Source organism: Rhinolophus sinicus, linkage group LG14 (assembly GCF_036562045.2).
Source record: "Rhinolophus sinicus isolate RSC01 linkage group LG14, ASM3656204v1, whole genome shotgun sequence".
In the NCBI taxonomy this organism is placed as follows: domain Eukaryota; kingdom Metazoa; phylum Chordata; class Mammalia; order Chiroptera; family Rhinolophidae; genus Rhinolophus; species Rhinolophus sinicus.
The window spans coordinates 8,512,421-8,528,834 of NC_133763.1; the positions used below are offsets into that span (position 1 = coordinate 8,512,421).

General features: G+C 39.4%; 1 protein-coding gene across 26 annotated transcripts in view; it reads left to right on the top strand.

Moving 5' to 3' along the window:
• Window positions 1-16,414, top strand: part of STAU2 (staufen double-stranded RNA binding protein 2) — a 223,520-nt gene that overhangs the window by 28,583 nt on the left and 178,523 nt on the right. For all 26 annotated transcript variants that reach the window (XM_074319223.1, XM_074319221.1, XM_074319237.1 and 23 more), the window contains 2 exons: window positions 985-1,144; window positions 5,264-5,399. In XM_074319223.1, coding sequence (XP_074175324.1) covers window positions 985-1,144; window positions 5,264-5,399 — 296 coding nt within the window. The remainder of the gene's footprint in view (window positions 1-984; window positions 1,145-5,263; window positions 5,400-16,414) is intronic.

Genomic DNA, 16,414 nt, shown 5'->3' on the forward strand with positions numbered 1-16,414 from the left:
TGGTATTTTCTACCTGATCTCCTGCCTGCAAAGAAACATGTGTTTCTTTATAATTAATAAGTAGTTTTGGGTTAATGTTTTGTATTCCTAGAAAGCAGTAAGGTATATGCAGAGTGAAATAGTGGGTTGTGTGAGTATCCTTTAAATCGATTCTAAATTTCTAAGGTGAATAATAGATTTGGGCTCTTATGGAAATATGGCATGAATGGAAGGTTAGGATGTGCAAGGGAAAGAAAGGTGGGTATGAAATGCAGATGGGCTGGTGGAGGCTTTGTGCCGTGCTAGCCCGGGAACAACTAGGTTTCTGAGCTGGTGTTGGTTGGGGTGCTGCAATTGGATTTGGCTTTTAGAAAGATAGTTTTAGCAGCAGTCAGCTGGGAGATTATTACATCTAAGCCCAAGATGATGAACGATTGGCTTCAATGCAGTGTCACTGGCAGAGAAGAGAGAGATGTGAGAAGTACTTACGATGTTATAATGGACAGAATTTGGGGGCTGGCTAAACTTTGGTTGTGGAGGATTGAGTGTCTTGGTGACTTAATATTTGATAGGATTGCCTGACTCATTGACTAGATTGTGCTAAGTGTGAAGTTGAAGGAATTAGATTTTGTGAAGCGTTGCAGAGACCGGGCCTTTTTGGTTCTCTTACAGTTGCTCTTACTCTTGTGCTTATTCTGCTTTTTGGAGGACTATTTGAATGACATGAACAATATGATTCTATTTCGGGAAGTGGTTTCTTCTTGATTTATTCTACTCAAAATGTCCATGGAGAGCTGCCGTTGAGCCTTTGGATGGCATAGAACAGAATCTGGCACAATCTCTTGAAGTTCTTTCACTGGGTAGAACAAGATTTTTGTTGCAGTGATCTGTAAGGACACCTCGAGCTCTAAAATGTTGATTCTATGGTGTATCTATTTTTCGCTCAGGCAGCAAATTTTATTTTCTGAAAAATTTTAACATTTGTCTCTTTCACGTTTTTCCAAGATGTTCTCAGTGCAGCTGAGTCTTGGTGAGCAGACATGGGAATCCGACGGGAGCAGCATAAAGAAGGCCCAACAAGCTGTCGCTAATAAGGCTCTGACCGAATCGACGCTTCCCAAACCAGTTCAGAAACCGCCGAAAAGTAATGTTAATAGTAACCCAGGTACGGCCCGCGCTCGTTTCCTTCTGTCGTGCTGCTGTGTCCTGAGTACGCTGGTCTCTGTATTTCCCTTTAGCACAAGCCAGTTGTGTGGTCAACAGGTACTAATAGCACACACACAGAAAGACAGCTGAGTGATAGCTCAAGGTGCGAGAATAACGAACGTAGTTGTAATTATTTCAGAGATTTGCTTTAGTGGATGCTTTACAAAGGTGCATTACTGACTTTTTAAATGTTGGTGAGAAGAAATTTGGATACAAAGAACAGAAAATAAGACTGAAGTTTTTCCCTAAAGTTAGGATAGAAATGATGAGTTTCTCTTTTTGAATATATACTATGTAATTTAATTATTAAAATGGTGATTCTTGTTTTTAGTTTAATAAAACATTATAAATTTAGCCCTAAGCGTCTTCTTACTCTGTTTGTTGGTGTAGAAATGGTTGATATTCAGTTTAGAACATATATATGAAGTTTATTAAGCAACCCATGAATCCAAAAAAGCCCACCTGTGTGTAACATAATGCTAAGTGTGAATGTTCTAATTGTAAGCTCCTAAGCCTCTAATTTTAAGCTCCTCTGATTGCATACAATACCAACATGCTGTGTGCAGTGATCTGTTGGGAAGAGGCAAACCTGTATTGGACGTAGTATATGAATTTACAGCACCAAATTAATATAGTTCCCTAAGTTTAGTACCAGCCCTCCATCCATTTACTCATTCATTAACTTGTTAATTCAAGTGGTTACCTTCTGACCGACATTGCTTTAAGTATGTTTGTGATGGAGTGAAAACAGACATTTTGCCTGCCAACAGTGACGCTATAATCTATTTGATTATAGTTCACATGCTTATGCTCACGATCCAGCCAGACACTTACGTCTTTGTCCTGTGGCACGTGCCAGGTGGACAGGGTCTCCTCTTGCAAGGACTGCTCTTTCTAGAACTGCATGTCTCTAGTATTGCTAGTCCTGTGTAACTGATTCCAGGATTTTTAAAGTAAGCTTCCATCAGCCAATATACTATTGCAGTAAAGAAAAAGACCGATTCAGTTTGGAGTTGGTAAGAGGCTACCTACTTATTTACTTTAAACAAATCTCTTTAGATTACCGGTTGGTCAGTAGCACCACGCCACTACCTCTGTTTGTGAAGAACTTAACTTTTAGATATCGAAGAGGTATACAACAGAAAATTTGACAGTTGTATACATAAAACACATAACTCAATGGTAACGATTAAGGACCAAGTGAATAATAACAGCCGTTGCTATTGTAAGTAATGGTGAGTAATGGACTGAAGTAGTTGAGCTGAGCTACGGGCCTTGAGTGGAGGGTCGGCAGCTGTATAGAGGAGGGTGTTCCACTCAGGGATGCTGTGAGGAAAGGCTTTGGAATTGGAATCTGGATGATGGGTTTGGTTAAAAACAAACTGTAGATGGTGTTGAATTAGAGCAGGTAGGTGACTGTGAAGGATAAGACTGGAGATGTGGGAGCAGATTGTGAGGGGCTGGAATGCCGGCATGAGGAGATGAAACCTGCTCGATACAGCAGGTCCTCGAAGAACATCGCCTTGTTGACCGTCTTTTGTTAGATGTAGGGACTTAACTCTTGCCTCTATCAATTATCCAGTAGATAACTGGTTTCCTTCTACATCGTTTCACTTAAGGCTGCAGAACCTATGACCATATTAAGTAAGGACTCAACTGTAGTTTGGGGGATTCATATTTATGAGCTGGTATGTGATGTGTTCAAAAGAGCATTTTAGGAAGTTCAATTTGACATGTGAATGGAAGGTGGAAAATATTAAGCGATGATCAGTTAGGAAACCACTGCCGTAGTTTCTGGGTGAAGAAAGAAGAGGAGAAACTCACATGCATGGAGTCCTACATGCCTGTACTCTGCGAGTGTTGGACGTGGCAGTAGGAAGGGAACTGGTTGACACCATGCCAGTGAACAAGCGCTCCAGGCGTAAAGTGTGAAGCAAGGGCAGTGTGTGCTGACTGTAGGTCAAGTCCATCTTGGAGGATTACACAGGAGGTAAACCAGCCAAGGCTCTGGAGGAGGGAACCAGGAGACAGTCTGAAGGGCCAGTGGAGATAAGAGTTTCTACCATTGAATGTTGCAGTGAGCTGAGACAGTGAGTAGATTTTGGGGCGTAAACTTTTAAATAGAGTATAATACTACGTACCGGCAAGTGCACAAATTGCAGTTGTAGCGCCTCGATGTTTTGCACTGTGAACGCTTCACCAGGACCGCAGGTGTCAACAGCACTCGGAACCCTCCCACCTGTCCCTTCCGGTGGCTGCACAACCCCAAGGGAACCACTGTTCTGCTTTGTCGTCTTAGGTTCCTCGTGCCTGCTTGTCGGAATTATACACCACACTCTTTGTGATAGTTTGTTTTTCTCCATGCTATGTTCGTGAGTCAGCAGAATAGATAAGCTGGTCTATTCATTCAGCAGAATATTATTCAGCGACTTAAAAGCGTTTGCAATACTGATATTCAACAAAACCAGTGTGTTGAGTGAAAGAAACCAGACATAGTGGTACTCAGCTCTGAGCAATAGACAGAGCTCATCTGTGATGACAGAAGTCAGAAGGGTTGGCTTGGGGAGGTAGGTCTTGACTTGAAAAAGGCGTGAAGGACCTTCTGGGTGATGGAACTGTTCATATCTGGATGTCTCATGAATGGTGGTCTCATGAAGGTTTACATGGGCGGTAATTCGTGGAGCTGTATGGTAAGGTTTGTGCAGTTTCCTTAGCCTTTGGTAAAATACTGTAAGCAAGCAAGATGACAGATCCCTTTATGCTTGACTTTCTCCCCCTCTGCCCAAGTGTGTGTATTAAATTAGGGATTTCGACTAATTGGACTTAGTATTTAGGTTGTCAACTTTTCTTTGTTGTTTTTCTTATCCATGTCCTTTTCTTTTTTGTCTCTTCTTTTGTCCTTCCACCGCCTTTATTTCTCCCTTCTTCGTTAGTTGAGTTCCTGTTCCCTTACACTCTTCAGTGATGTCACATGGATTCTTTAGAAACGGGACATGAAATGAGCAGGTTATTGACTCTTGATGGATAGTTTGTGCCCTGGCGCGAGTCACTCATTCGTGTCAGGCTCTCCAAACCTCTGCTAGTGCTTGACGCCTCTCCCAGTTTCTCTGCTGCAAGTCAGCGGACCCAATTTGTAGGCGATGAAGGGAGTCTTACGTGTGTGGTACAAAAGGCACAATTAAAATGAAGTAGTACAGACCTTACATTGCAAATAAATTTTACTTTGTATGAAAGCTTTAGATTCATTTTTTTGTGGTTTGTTATATGGAACATATGTCCATGTTTTACTAAATAACCTCTTTTGGTTCTTAAAAGTAACTTGGCATAATAATTTTACATTGTATGTTATTTATTATGGAATTTTTCAAACTTTTGCAGAAGTAGAGAGAATACAATAGTGGAATCTCCCTGTACCCGTTACCAGATTCAACAGTTAACTACCCACCCATGGGGGCCAGTCTTGTTTCTCATCTACCTCTCCTCTGAGCTATTTTGAAACTACTCTTAGATATATGACTTCATCCATAAATGCTTCAGTATGTATCTGTAAAGGTTATCTACAGAAAATGTTATTTGGGTTACTTTGTCTTGTTATTGGTTATAGAAAAAATGTGGAATTTATATTTATTAGATAAATCCAAGAATTACTGATGACCTTGTATTCATAGCTAATTTTAGTTGCTTGGTTACCAAAATATAAATAAAATATTCACAGATGATTATGTTTTTAATGATTAAATAATAATAAGCGTGCTTGGTTAATTAATATTGAAGTTTACTACTTTCTAATATCCAAACTGATCGATCTATGAAATCTTGTGTTTGCCTTGCTGTATCACTATAAAGTTGAATTTTTGGTTATTAATATACAGAAAATGTTGCAGAAACCCTAAATAGATCTCATTAGAAACAATTTTCTTGTTGATGTAACTTGTTTATGATGCCCTTAGAAAATCAGACAGATGGGCTATCTACTTCCACCTTCTTCCATGGTAATTATCTAGAATATAAACATAGCTTGCACGATTTCTTACGGAAATATTTCACTTGCATGCCTTTAATATGTTTTTTTAAACAGGTAGCATAACTCCAACTGTGGAACTGAATGGACTGGCTATGAAAAGGGGAGAGCCTGCCATCTACAGGCCATTAGATCCAAAGCCTTTCCCAAATTATAGAGCTAATTACAACTTCCGGGGCATGTACAATCAGAGGTTTGTATGCCATTTTTGGTTTTGTTCTTATTTATTATTTTATGGATATTGTAAAAGTTCCTGAAACTTAGAGTATTTTTTATTGTAATGAATATTCGCCTTCAGGAGTTTGCATGGAATGAGGTAAATCAGGCTTACAGAGAATATTTAAAGGAATAACTAAAGAAATAACTGGTTTTCAAGAACTAGTTTTCACTGAGTTATGAGAGCCCTGTATTGTCGTAGGCAGGACCACGTTTCAAAGTCACTCCGCAGTGGGTGCGGACTGCCCAGCTGCCTCGGTCACTTCGTCACAAGCAGATGCTGAGCTTAATTACTGGCTTTCTTTACTTGTTCGAATACATTGCAAACATGAGTGTTTATAATTTATAGGAAATTTGTTGGAAGGATTTACTAAGTCTTTCTGCACATTGCATAATTGTGTGATAGTTACCAGTGTAACAGGAGTTTCTTTTACAAGCATGGCAGAATTTTTTAAAAAGTTTATTTTGTTTTTCTGATCATTTAGAGAAGTCATTTAACTCATTGTAGAGAATGTAAAAAATGAAGAAAGTTGAAAAGAAAATAAATAATTTGCAGTCCCAGAATTGACCACCTTTAATGTTTTGGTGTACTTTATCTTTTTATACTTTGCATATAAATATAACCAAATTGAAGTTATCCTTTATGGCAATTTCTATGGTGCTTTATGGAGGTATATATGAGCGATAAAATGCACACATCTTCAGTGTCCATCTTGATGACTTTATTTTACTGTCTTATTTCTCTATCTGTGTATTTATACTTTATTTGATGACCTTATACGTGTGTATATCCTCATGTGATCACCACCCAGATCACGACCCAAGATGTTTCCATTCACCCTGAGACTCTCCTCCTCCTTGATTGCATTTGTTACACCTCTCCCTGAAGTAACCACTCTTCTAGAACCATAGTCTAGTTTGGCCTGTTGTTGAACTTCCTACAAATAGACTCATACAGTATTTACTCTTTTGTGTCTGGCTTTTTTCGCTTTAGGTTGTGGTTTTTTTTGTTTTGTTTGTTTGCTTTTATTTTTGAGATTCATCCGTGTTGCTCATATCTGGGTTTTGCCCTTTTTTTTATTGCTGATCAGTGTTCCTTTGTATGACTGTATCATAATTTGTTCATCTTGTGTAGGCAACATCGTGCCCTCTTTTCACTTCAGATAGTGGTCATTTTTCATAGCTTTAGTTACTCTTTGAAAAATATTTTTGATGTGTATTAATGTTTCATATGGCCAAAGTATACTTTAGAAGTACATAAAGAGGTATAAACAAAGAATACAAACAAAATATACTTGTTTTGGTTATCTAGGTTTCCCTTTTTTTGACAATATATAAATAGTGTTGCAGAGAACAATCTTTATATATAAATTTTTGTTCATATCACTGATATTTTTCTTAAAGATAGATTACTATAAAGGGAAGATTGAGTTAAAAAGAATAATTATTGCCCAATTATATTAAAGTTTGTATTAATTTCGTACAGTATATTCTGTTATATTCTGACAACACACACTGAGTTTGAACACATTGTCTTGTTTGATAGTTAAAAAATGGTATGTTTTTCAATTTTGGTTTTATTGATTACTTGTGAGGCTGAACAGTTTTACAGATATTTATTAGTTGGTTTGTCCTTTTTGATTTGTCTACTTTAATTTGCTAATTTTTATTGCACTACTTGACCAATCTTCAAATGTTTGTGTGTTGAGGGTATTACAGTAAGTCTGTTTTATTTGTTTAATTTTCCTGCTTTTGAAAAAGTTGGCTTTTAGTTTTGTATTTGTTTTTAATGCACCACAGTTTTAAATGTTATATGGTCTAATCTGTTAATTATTGTTTTGTGATTTTTCCCATTGCTTTTGTGCCCTAAGAAATTCTTTCTCACATGTGATCAGATATTTGCTGATGCTTTAAAATTTTTTAAATTGAGATATAATTGATTACACATGACATATAACATTGTGTAAGTTTAAGGTGAATGACATTGAGTTGATACATTTATACCGCACTATGATGGCCATTCTAGTGTTAGTGAATACCTCTGTCAGGTCATGTAATTATTCACCATTTCTTCTGGTGGTGGGATGCTGATGCTTCTAAAATCATTCCGTTATTTACTGACATTACAACTCAGTTGTGAGGAGAAGATATTTATTTAGTCTGTACATAATCGGATACATTTTGGGGTCTTGCTTGGTAGTGGGAAAATGACCATTTAAGACTTAGTCCTATTCAGACTGTGAATAACTCATTTAAATATTACTGCTCAGGTTCTTCTCTGAGAAAAACTTGGGCAATCTTAGACTGGGGCCCCAGCCCGCCCCTTCCGTCCCAGGTGTGTGTGGGGGTGGGAATGACTGCAGCGTCCTGAGGAAGGGAGGGGCCCTCTCCTCTGTGTGGGCGCCCTGCCTCACGCTCTGGCTCCTCTGCTCTTTGTGGTGATGGCTCTTGTCCAGCAGGTAGCGGACGCCTCTCTTGCCTGCCCTGCTGAAACCTGCAGTTGGTGACATGCAGTCCATTTTCCCCCGGTACACAGTCTTGGAGAAGAGTTATCTACCATCTTCTGGCTGACTTGTTTTAACCCTTAGCCCTCCGTGGCTCGCTGGGAGGTTCCAGCCCATCCTCGTCTGTAGCGTCGCCTTTTCTATCTGTGGAGCGTCCGTTGGCTCGTCAGCTTTCACCGTGGTGTCTGCACTGCCTAGGAGGCAAGAGCGACGTAGCATTCGTCTTACAGTTGCGTCACTTTCTCTATTTATGCATAACATAGCCATTGCCTTTCTCGTCAGGCTGAGCTGACCTGATAGAAATCAAACTGTCTGCCCAGGGGATCACAGTAGATATTTGGGCACCTGAGTTAGGGACACCTTGTCTACTTTACTAAAAGCAAGACATTTTGCTTTTAATGTACTATAACGAATAGATTCATGAGGGTATTATATTTAAATGTTTATTGTATTTTGAAATCTATAGTCCTTTATTTAAATTTTGCTAGAGTTTGGTTAGTGAATGTATTACTGTTTTGAATTTTTTTATTGTGGTGTAGTTGACATATAATTTATTGCTTTTAAACGAAAGAAATCGGGTGCTAAAGCAATGAAAACAGACATTAACCTCTGCCCTTATTGAGCTCAGGTTCTAGGACAGGCAGGCGGTAAGAAGCAGAGGCTCACTGACAGGGTGACGATTTTGACAATGACCTAAAGGAAGAGAGGGAATAAGTGATGTGAATGTCGCAAGAGAAGAGGGAGCATTCCAGCAAGTGCAAAGCCCCTGTCGCGGGAGTCCCCGTCGCGGGAGTCCCCGTCGCGGGAGCCCCCGTCGCGGGAGCCCCCGTCGCGGGAGTCCCCGTCGCGGGAGCCCCCGTCGCGGGAGCCCCTGTAGAGGAGACGAGCTAGCGCATTGATGCGGCCACCAGGAGGCCATGTGGCTGAACAGAGTAAACCAAGGGCAGAGTAGTTCGTTTGATTTTATTTTTTTTCTTTTAGCTTTTCTGTTAAGAGTATTGATATTTTTCATTTGTTGTCAATTCCTAGTTTCAAGATCTGACTTCATGGTTGTCTTAAGGGGTACAAGAATTTTATTTATGACTTCTCGTGAGGGGAGTGCCTGAGGCCATTCCCATTTCACAGATAAAGTGGACTTTCTTTTCAGATTCTTGGAGAGTCTTGAGAATTTTATATAGACTACAAACGGTAAAAAAGAAAATCGGGAGTATGGGTTAGCTGCCAAGCCATGTTTTAACTTAAAAGCCTCTGCTCACAAAAGGGCAAACTTCACCGTTACTCATTAGGCTGTTAACATTATGATTTCACGTGTGACCTTACTTTGCAGATGATAACACCTGAGTGTGTCCCAGAGAATTTGCAGGGAAAGATCAGAGGAGACTTTTCTCCTTGTCAGATTGCAAATGAGTCAGTAGCTTCTTAATAAGGCAGGGAATGAAAGATTAAGAAGTTTAAGAAACATGTCATTTATAGGGATTTTTGAAAAGGTCCTTTCATTTTCTGCTTAATATTAAGTAATAATTAGGTAGTACCCATGCTGTTTTTTCAGTCTGTTCTTTCCTGGTGAGGTTGCTGCACTTTAACTCATTCAGAGGCCTAAGGGGGGGGTCTCATAAAAAGGCTTTCCCCACCCCCACCCCGTTATGATGGCCGGAGAAAAAGAGATTATTATTATTAAGTAACGGTCTCCCTTTGTTACACCGAAGATGTTTGAAAATGAATGCATCCAGTTACATCTTTTTCTTTATTGGAGACCTTTTATGCTTTTGTTTTCCCACCTTTGTTACAAAAAACAATATACATGATCTCAAGGAATAGAATGGTTGAAATCAGGCCCTCTACAGACTGTCACATTTGTATATTTACAGATGGAGAAAGCGACTTGCTTGGCGGATGACCAGAAAGCCCCTGGCCAGCTGAGGCCGATTGCTAAAGGGCCACGGCTCAAACTAGGTCATGGGAACGTGGGGATTTCTGCCGTGCGTGATGGGGAGGTCTCAGGGAGGTCTTCAGGCATGGTTGGGGGTACGGCCTTAGTATTGTTGTCCCCCCATTTTTAATTTCTCTTTCTAGCTCTTGTCTCATTTTTCTTCTGCCTGACTTTATTTTCAAAGAAACTCACTTCCGTTTGCTAAACCTCATATGCTGCCAAATCCTTAGACTTGTAGTAAGTTTTTGCTTTTGGATAGTTCTTAGAAAAGTCTAGCCCCCCAAAACAAAAACAAAAACAAAAAAAAAAACACCCAAATTTTGAGTAGACTGCCCACCTCAGGATTTATCTTTCAGATGGGATTTGACATGGGAGGCACTTTAACTGGCCGGGCGTGGCTTTGTGGGCTGCCTGATGGAGTCCAAATGCTGGGAAGAGCACAATTATTTTACAGACTGGTTCTCCAGAGGCCAGGATTCGGAGGGAAAAGCATTTCCATTGCAGTCAGAACATTCAGTTCAAATCCGAGTTGTGATGCTTTTAGCCGGGATCTTGGACAGGGCAGCGGACCGCTCAGTTCCCTCGTTTGCTGAATAGGGCTAATCATACCGACTGAAAGGGCCTTTGTGAGGTCTCATTCATTCAGCCAACGTTAACTGAATGCCTCCTCTTGGCCACATGTCGTGGTAGAGTAGAAGCTTTGATGGAAGACAGTCTCCTGGACCCCGAGTCTACAGGAGAGGCAGACACTGAAAAGAAACAGCAACAATGCTGGATGTGTCCCTGTTCTGTGATGGAAACACAGAGGACAAGCACTGAGTCAGGTGGGGCATCAGAGAAGTTTCCTGGAAGGAATGGACACTTGAGCTGATCTGCAAGATCAACTAAGTGTAAGTGTTAGCGAGGGGGAGAACATTTGGGAAAGCAATCTCGCCTTGGGGAACAATGGCCAGGAATCCCGAGTGTAGCTCATTCCTGGCCTTGGAAGCAGATGGTGTGTGTGGGATGAAGAGGCTGCAGTTCAGGCAGGGCACTGACACGGGTCATCTCAGGTGGGAGCCAAGAGGTTTGGCGTTTATCCTGAAGGTGACTGAGAGCCACTGAAAGATTTTAAGCTGAGCGATAAAATAATTGGATATGTTTTAGGAATAGTGCTTTTGGCAGTGTGTGGAAAATCGTTTAGCCAGGCTTAAACTTCTGGGGAGAACAATGAATTACAAGGATGTTGTAATGCAGGCTGAACTCGATGAGAGCCTGGGACAGAGAAGATGGAGGGAGAGGATAGTGCCTCGGTGTTTGCAAGGCAGACGATAGCCCTGGGGATCGACGGAGGACAGGGAGTGGCAAGCATACCTTCCACGTGTCCGGCTTGCTAGTGACGTTGTGGGCAGTGGGAGGGGCTGGCGCAGGTCTTTGGAAAAATGAGGAATCCAGTTTTGCCTGTTTTGAGTTTATGTTACCTGTGAGATATTTAAGAGGAGTCATTTGATCATTCTTTAAATCTCCGGTGAAGGATGTATGAAGAGCATCTTTGGCCCTGAGGGTCTGTTGGATGTACGCGTGGCAGGAGAAACCTCAGGGCCCGGGGCTTCCCTGATAGGCACGTGAAACGCACAAGTGTCTTGCAGAAATGGCGTTGTTTAGGATACACTCTAAGTTTGACTGACTCCTCTGTTCTTCATTTACCTGGGATTTACGCCTCCTTCCCAAAAGGATGTGGTTCTCTTGGTTTGTCTTCATTCAGTTTGGAACAGTTCGCGGCATGCGCCCATGCCACGCTCCTGTCCTCAGGGGTGGTTGGCGTGTTTTGTGTCAAGGCTGCATTCGGTTGCCTTTGGCTAGTATATCGGGTTCCTGCTCCAATCGCTTGCACCTAGGTTAGCAAAGCTGCTTCCTCTTAACATGTGTGGTATGAGTCATAGCAAGTCAATCAAGGAAGAGTTTGGACTGTTTGGCCAAAAAGTTCCTTGTTCTGTGGGCAGAGCCTGGTACCACGAGGCTTCGTGGCCCCCCACATTACCCTGGGAAAGAAATACACCTGGGAGACTTGGACAGGACTTCACAGACTGCTGTGGCTACTACCAGTGGACATTCGATAGGGTGGAATAAACCTTTTGTCGTGTCTGAACGGATTCTATGTCATTATGTTAATTATCAGTAAAAGTAGAAATGACCAAGATTTTAGTTCATGAAGTAGCTGGTACGGGTCATCTCACCTGGTAGCCAGGAGGTTTGGAGTTTATCCTGAAGGTGATTATATATTTCAAAGTTTATGGTGCCTAGGCTGATGACCGGCTGCAAATTATTGTCACATTGGCGTGCTCTTTATTTTGAGCTTGTTCAAGCTGCCAATCTAAGCATTCTTCACTAGTTTGTAACGCCCCTTTAAAAAGCATGTTGTAAAGTAGAACCGTTGAGAAACCGAATAATATATTTGGGTCAGTAGTCGTATAAATAGATATAAACCTGCAGTTCTGCTTCCTGCCACCAGATGGTGCTTGTATCTTGAGAAAACAACATACAGTGGGGGCGTTCACTTTGGTTAGTATTCCAACCCTGGTGGTTAACTGATAAATGAGAGGTTAAAGCGTACGAAATCGCCAAGATTTGACCATTTTCAACCTGTAAATATGTCAGTTTCATATTATTCAACATAAAAGGAAAAAGCCAGCTGCACAACTTGAAAGCCTCTTGGATAAATGAAATAAATGTGAGGTGGTGAAAAATAGGAATTCATTCAAATAGTTATATATAATTTGCCTTTTTTGTCTTATATCCCTTGGTTTGGGGAATGTATATTTTTTCTTTTATCATATGCTTTATACCTGGAATTTATGCCATAACTTTTCAAAATATTTCTTTTCAAAGTATTTCTTTGTGAGGATATCATTTTATAGAATGGATGTAGAACTGAAGGTTTGGAGGCTAAAAGACAAAAAATTTAATATTTCCCATTTTTACGTAGGATTACGTTAATTAAATTAAAAATCTTTTTCGTTTATGGGAAATAAATCTAAACCCACAATAATGAAACATTAAAAATGCATTGTCTTTTAAAACTCTTATAAGCCAGAGGAGAATTTGAACAGGTTACCAAAGCAAAGATGAGGGAGAATGAACTGGAATATGAAGCGAGGAATTGGAGAGCCAAGGAGATGACTTCAGGGTAAGTGAAGGATGATTTGGGGTCAGCAGCTCTTGTCTTAGGCAAGCTGTGTTTAAAATTAAGAATAGCAATGAGTGGACATTGTAACTCTTTAAAACAAAACTCATTGCTTAGTAAGAGCAGATGTGACTCTCTTCATTTTATGAGAAACATAACTTCTTCTTTGAAGTGAAATATGAAGAGGGCCCCCAACATCTGTTTCCCCAAGTATTAGATAAAAATCAGATCATTAAAAAAACCATTTTAGGGGCTTATGCTTCTGGCTGTGATAGAGTAACTGGAACCAGACTTACCTCACCATCATCAACGTCTAGAAAACCTAAGTAAGATTCTTACATTATACATGAACTGATATAATATGATGTGAACGGAAGGTGTGGTACATTAAAGATGTATATTGATGCAAAGCTAAAAATAATAGTTAAGAATACAATAGTGAAAATAAAATGGAATCATAAAACATAATCTAAAAGAAGGCAGAACACATGGGATAGATACAAAACAAAGAACTAGATGATAGATTTTAAACCCAACCATAATGATAATTACATTAAATGTAAGTGTTCCAAACACTCTCGTTGAAAGGTAGAGAATGTCAGACTGGATAAAGGAGCAGAAAATACAACTATGTGTGATGTACAGATATCCACTGTAAATATAAAGACAAATTGGTTAAAAATAAAGGATGGAAAATGATATTCCATGCAAACACTAATCATAATAAAGCTCGAATGTCTACATTTATGTCAGATAAAGCCGACTTCAGAACAAGAAATACTGCCAGGCATAAAATTACCAATGATGAAAGGGTAAAAACCATCAAGAAGACCTAACAATTCTAAATATACATGCACTTACTAATAACCCTTAGAATAAGTAGACAGAAAAGCAGTAAGATTACTACTGCTATAGACTGAATTGTATACCCTCAAAATTCATATGTTGAAGCCCTAACTCCCAGTGTGATGGTATTTGGAGATGGGACCTTTGGGAGGTAATTAGGTTTCGAAAAGTCATAAGTGTGTGGCCCTAATGATGGAGTTAGTGCCCTTACAACAATAGGCACCAGACAGCTCGCTGTGTACTCCACCCTTTTCCCCAGCCACTTCGTGAGGACATTAAGTTGGCCGTCTACAAGCCAGGAAGAGAGCTTTCCCCAGAAACTAACAATGCTAGCACCTTTATCTTGGACTTCTAGCCTCCAGAACTGTGGGGAAAAAAACAACAACAACAACAAATTTATGTTAAGTCACCCAGTCAATGGTATTTTGTTATGGCAGCTTGAAGTAACTAAGCCAGTTACAGAATTCAGTGACACTGCCAATCACTGTCATGGAACTCTCCATCCAATAACAGCAGAATAAGTACATTATTTTCAAGTGCATGTGGAATGTTTACCAAGAGAGATGATAGGCTGTGCTATAAGACAGTTCTCAATACATTTAAGAACTGAAGTAATAATAAACTATGCTTTCTGACCACAGAGGGAGTGTTAAAAATAATTATCATAAAAATATCTGGAAAATTCCACAAATATTTGGAAATGAAACAACACATTTCTAAATAATGCATAGGTCAAAGAAGAAATCACAAACAATATTAGTAAAATATTTTGAGCTAAATGAAGATGAAACTGAAACATTAAAGTAAGCAGATAATGCCATATGGGTATATGTCAAAACTCATTAACAAAGAGCTTAGCATAAGCCCATATCTTTATATGTAAATTTTACCTCAATAAAGTTGACTTAGAAATACATTGTGTAATATAAAATTTTCTTTGAAGCTAAAAATATTTCTAAGAGAGCATAGTTTTGCTTCTCAAGCATTTGTCCAAAACCATTGTAAATGTCTTACTAGGAGCTAAAATAGTATTTATTTCATAGTGTTTCAGGATAAAATCATATGTCTGTAAATTGCTTAGCTACTGCTTCGCTCAATAAATGTCATTTGTTAGCCTTTATTATATCGTAGGTAATGCAGTCTGGTTGTAAGTACAGGCTGTGTGGATTTGAGCAGGTTACTCAGCCTTCCAGTCCCCAGTTAGCTCATCTGTAAATAGGGGAGAATAAGTTGTGCTTCCTCATAGTGATGTTTTCAGGATTAAATATAAAAATTCTGTGACCACACGTGGCCCATAACCTTGCCTTACCACAGTGCTTGTAGTTCCTTAAACAGAATTTAAATATCAGTGTATTTGCTCTGGGACATGGTTACTTTGAGAGGTTTTTAAAAATTCACATCTGCCCAATTAAAAAGAATCAGGCTATGATTCTATTGTAATTTCTGAGTATATGAGGACTGATTGAGTCTTTAGTACAAACGTGCATACTTTTGGCCTTTTGTTGGAAGTCAGTTGATCCCGGAATAATTCTGACATTGTAGTCCAGAGTCATTTCTCCCTTAGAAAGCTACGGAGCACATCAGCGGTTATTAATTTCGGATTTAAACAAGAGCCTCTGAAAATTGGTACTTTTTATGTCAGTGTTTTCGGCATTTTATACACATGCTTCTGCCTTGTCGTAGCTTGATAGCCATGCTTTTTACTTTTGGTCCTTCAACTGTCTTACCCTCATTCCCAAGGAGTGCCTGGTCTGTGTTTTCTTACCACTGAGTGTAGTATTCAAGTACCAATAACTTGGTAATAAATTTTCTATCATACAAATTCAGACTCGATACTCCTTTGTTCTGTCCTTACAGGCAGTCAGGCAAGGCCCGAGGTTCACCACTTAATTCTGGATTAGAGACTGTTTAAAATATCTGGTATATTTATTAAATAAAGAACTTTTGTCATGTCATACAAGTTTAACATTTTTCATATTCCCCTAAAACAAAAACAAAAGCAGAAGTAAACAAAGCCAATTCTGAAACACAAAGATGACTTTTAATAATTGTGGGTTGACTGTCTTATTTGGCCACTTTTTGTAACATGCTCTTGAGATCCGTTTTGAGTTCTTTATGTTAAAAGTTTCAAACTTACTCTCCATAAAGGTGAATACAAGGAAAGTAGCACCCAAAGCATAATGACTATGACTCCCTCCCTGTAAGTTTATCATGATTCTTTAGGAAAATGCAGCCATGACTTAAGTGTGATAAACGCCAAATTCATAATTTTTTACAAAAAAATGCCTATCTTTTTAACCCCAAATTTATTTTTAAAATTTCAAGCATTTTTGTCCTGGATTGGGGGAAATAAACAGCCTCCTCTATTGTTTTAATTGAGACTCATTTTATTAATCTATTGCTCAGGCTCTGAGAACCTAGTATAATAATTCGTTCCCTTTATTTGTATTTGAAGCAACGGTCGCTCACAGATGCCTCTTTTTGTTCCGTTGAGCAAAATGTTGCCTTAACAATACTTATTTACTTGTGTTTTAAAAAAAATATCAGGG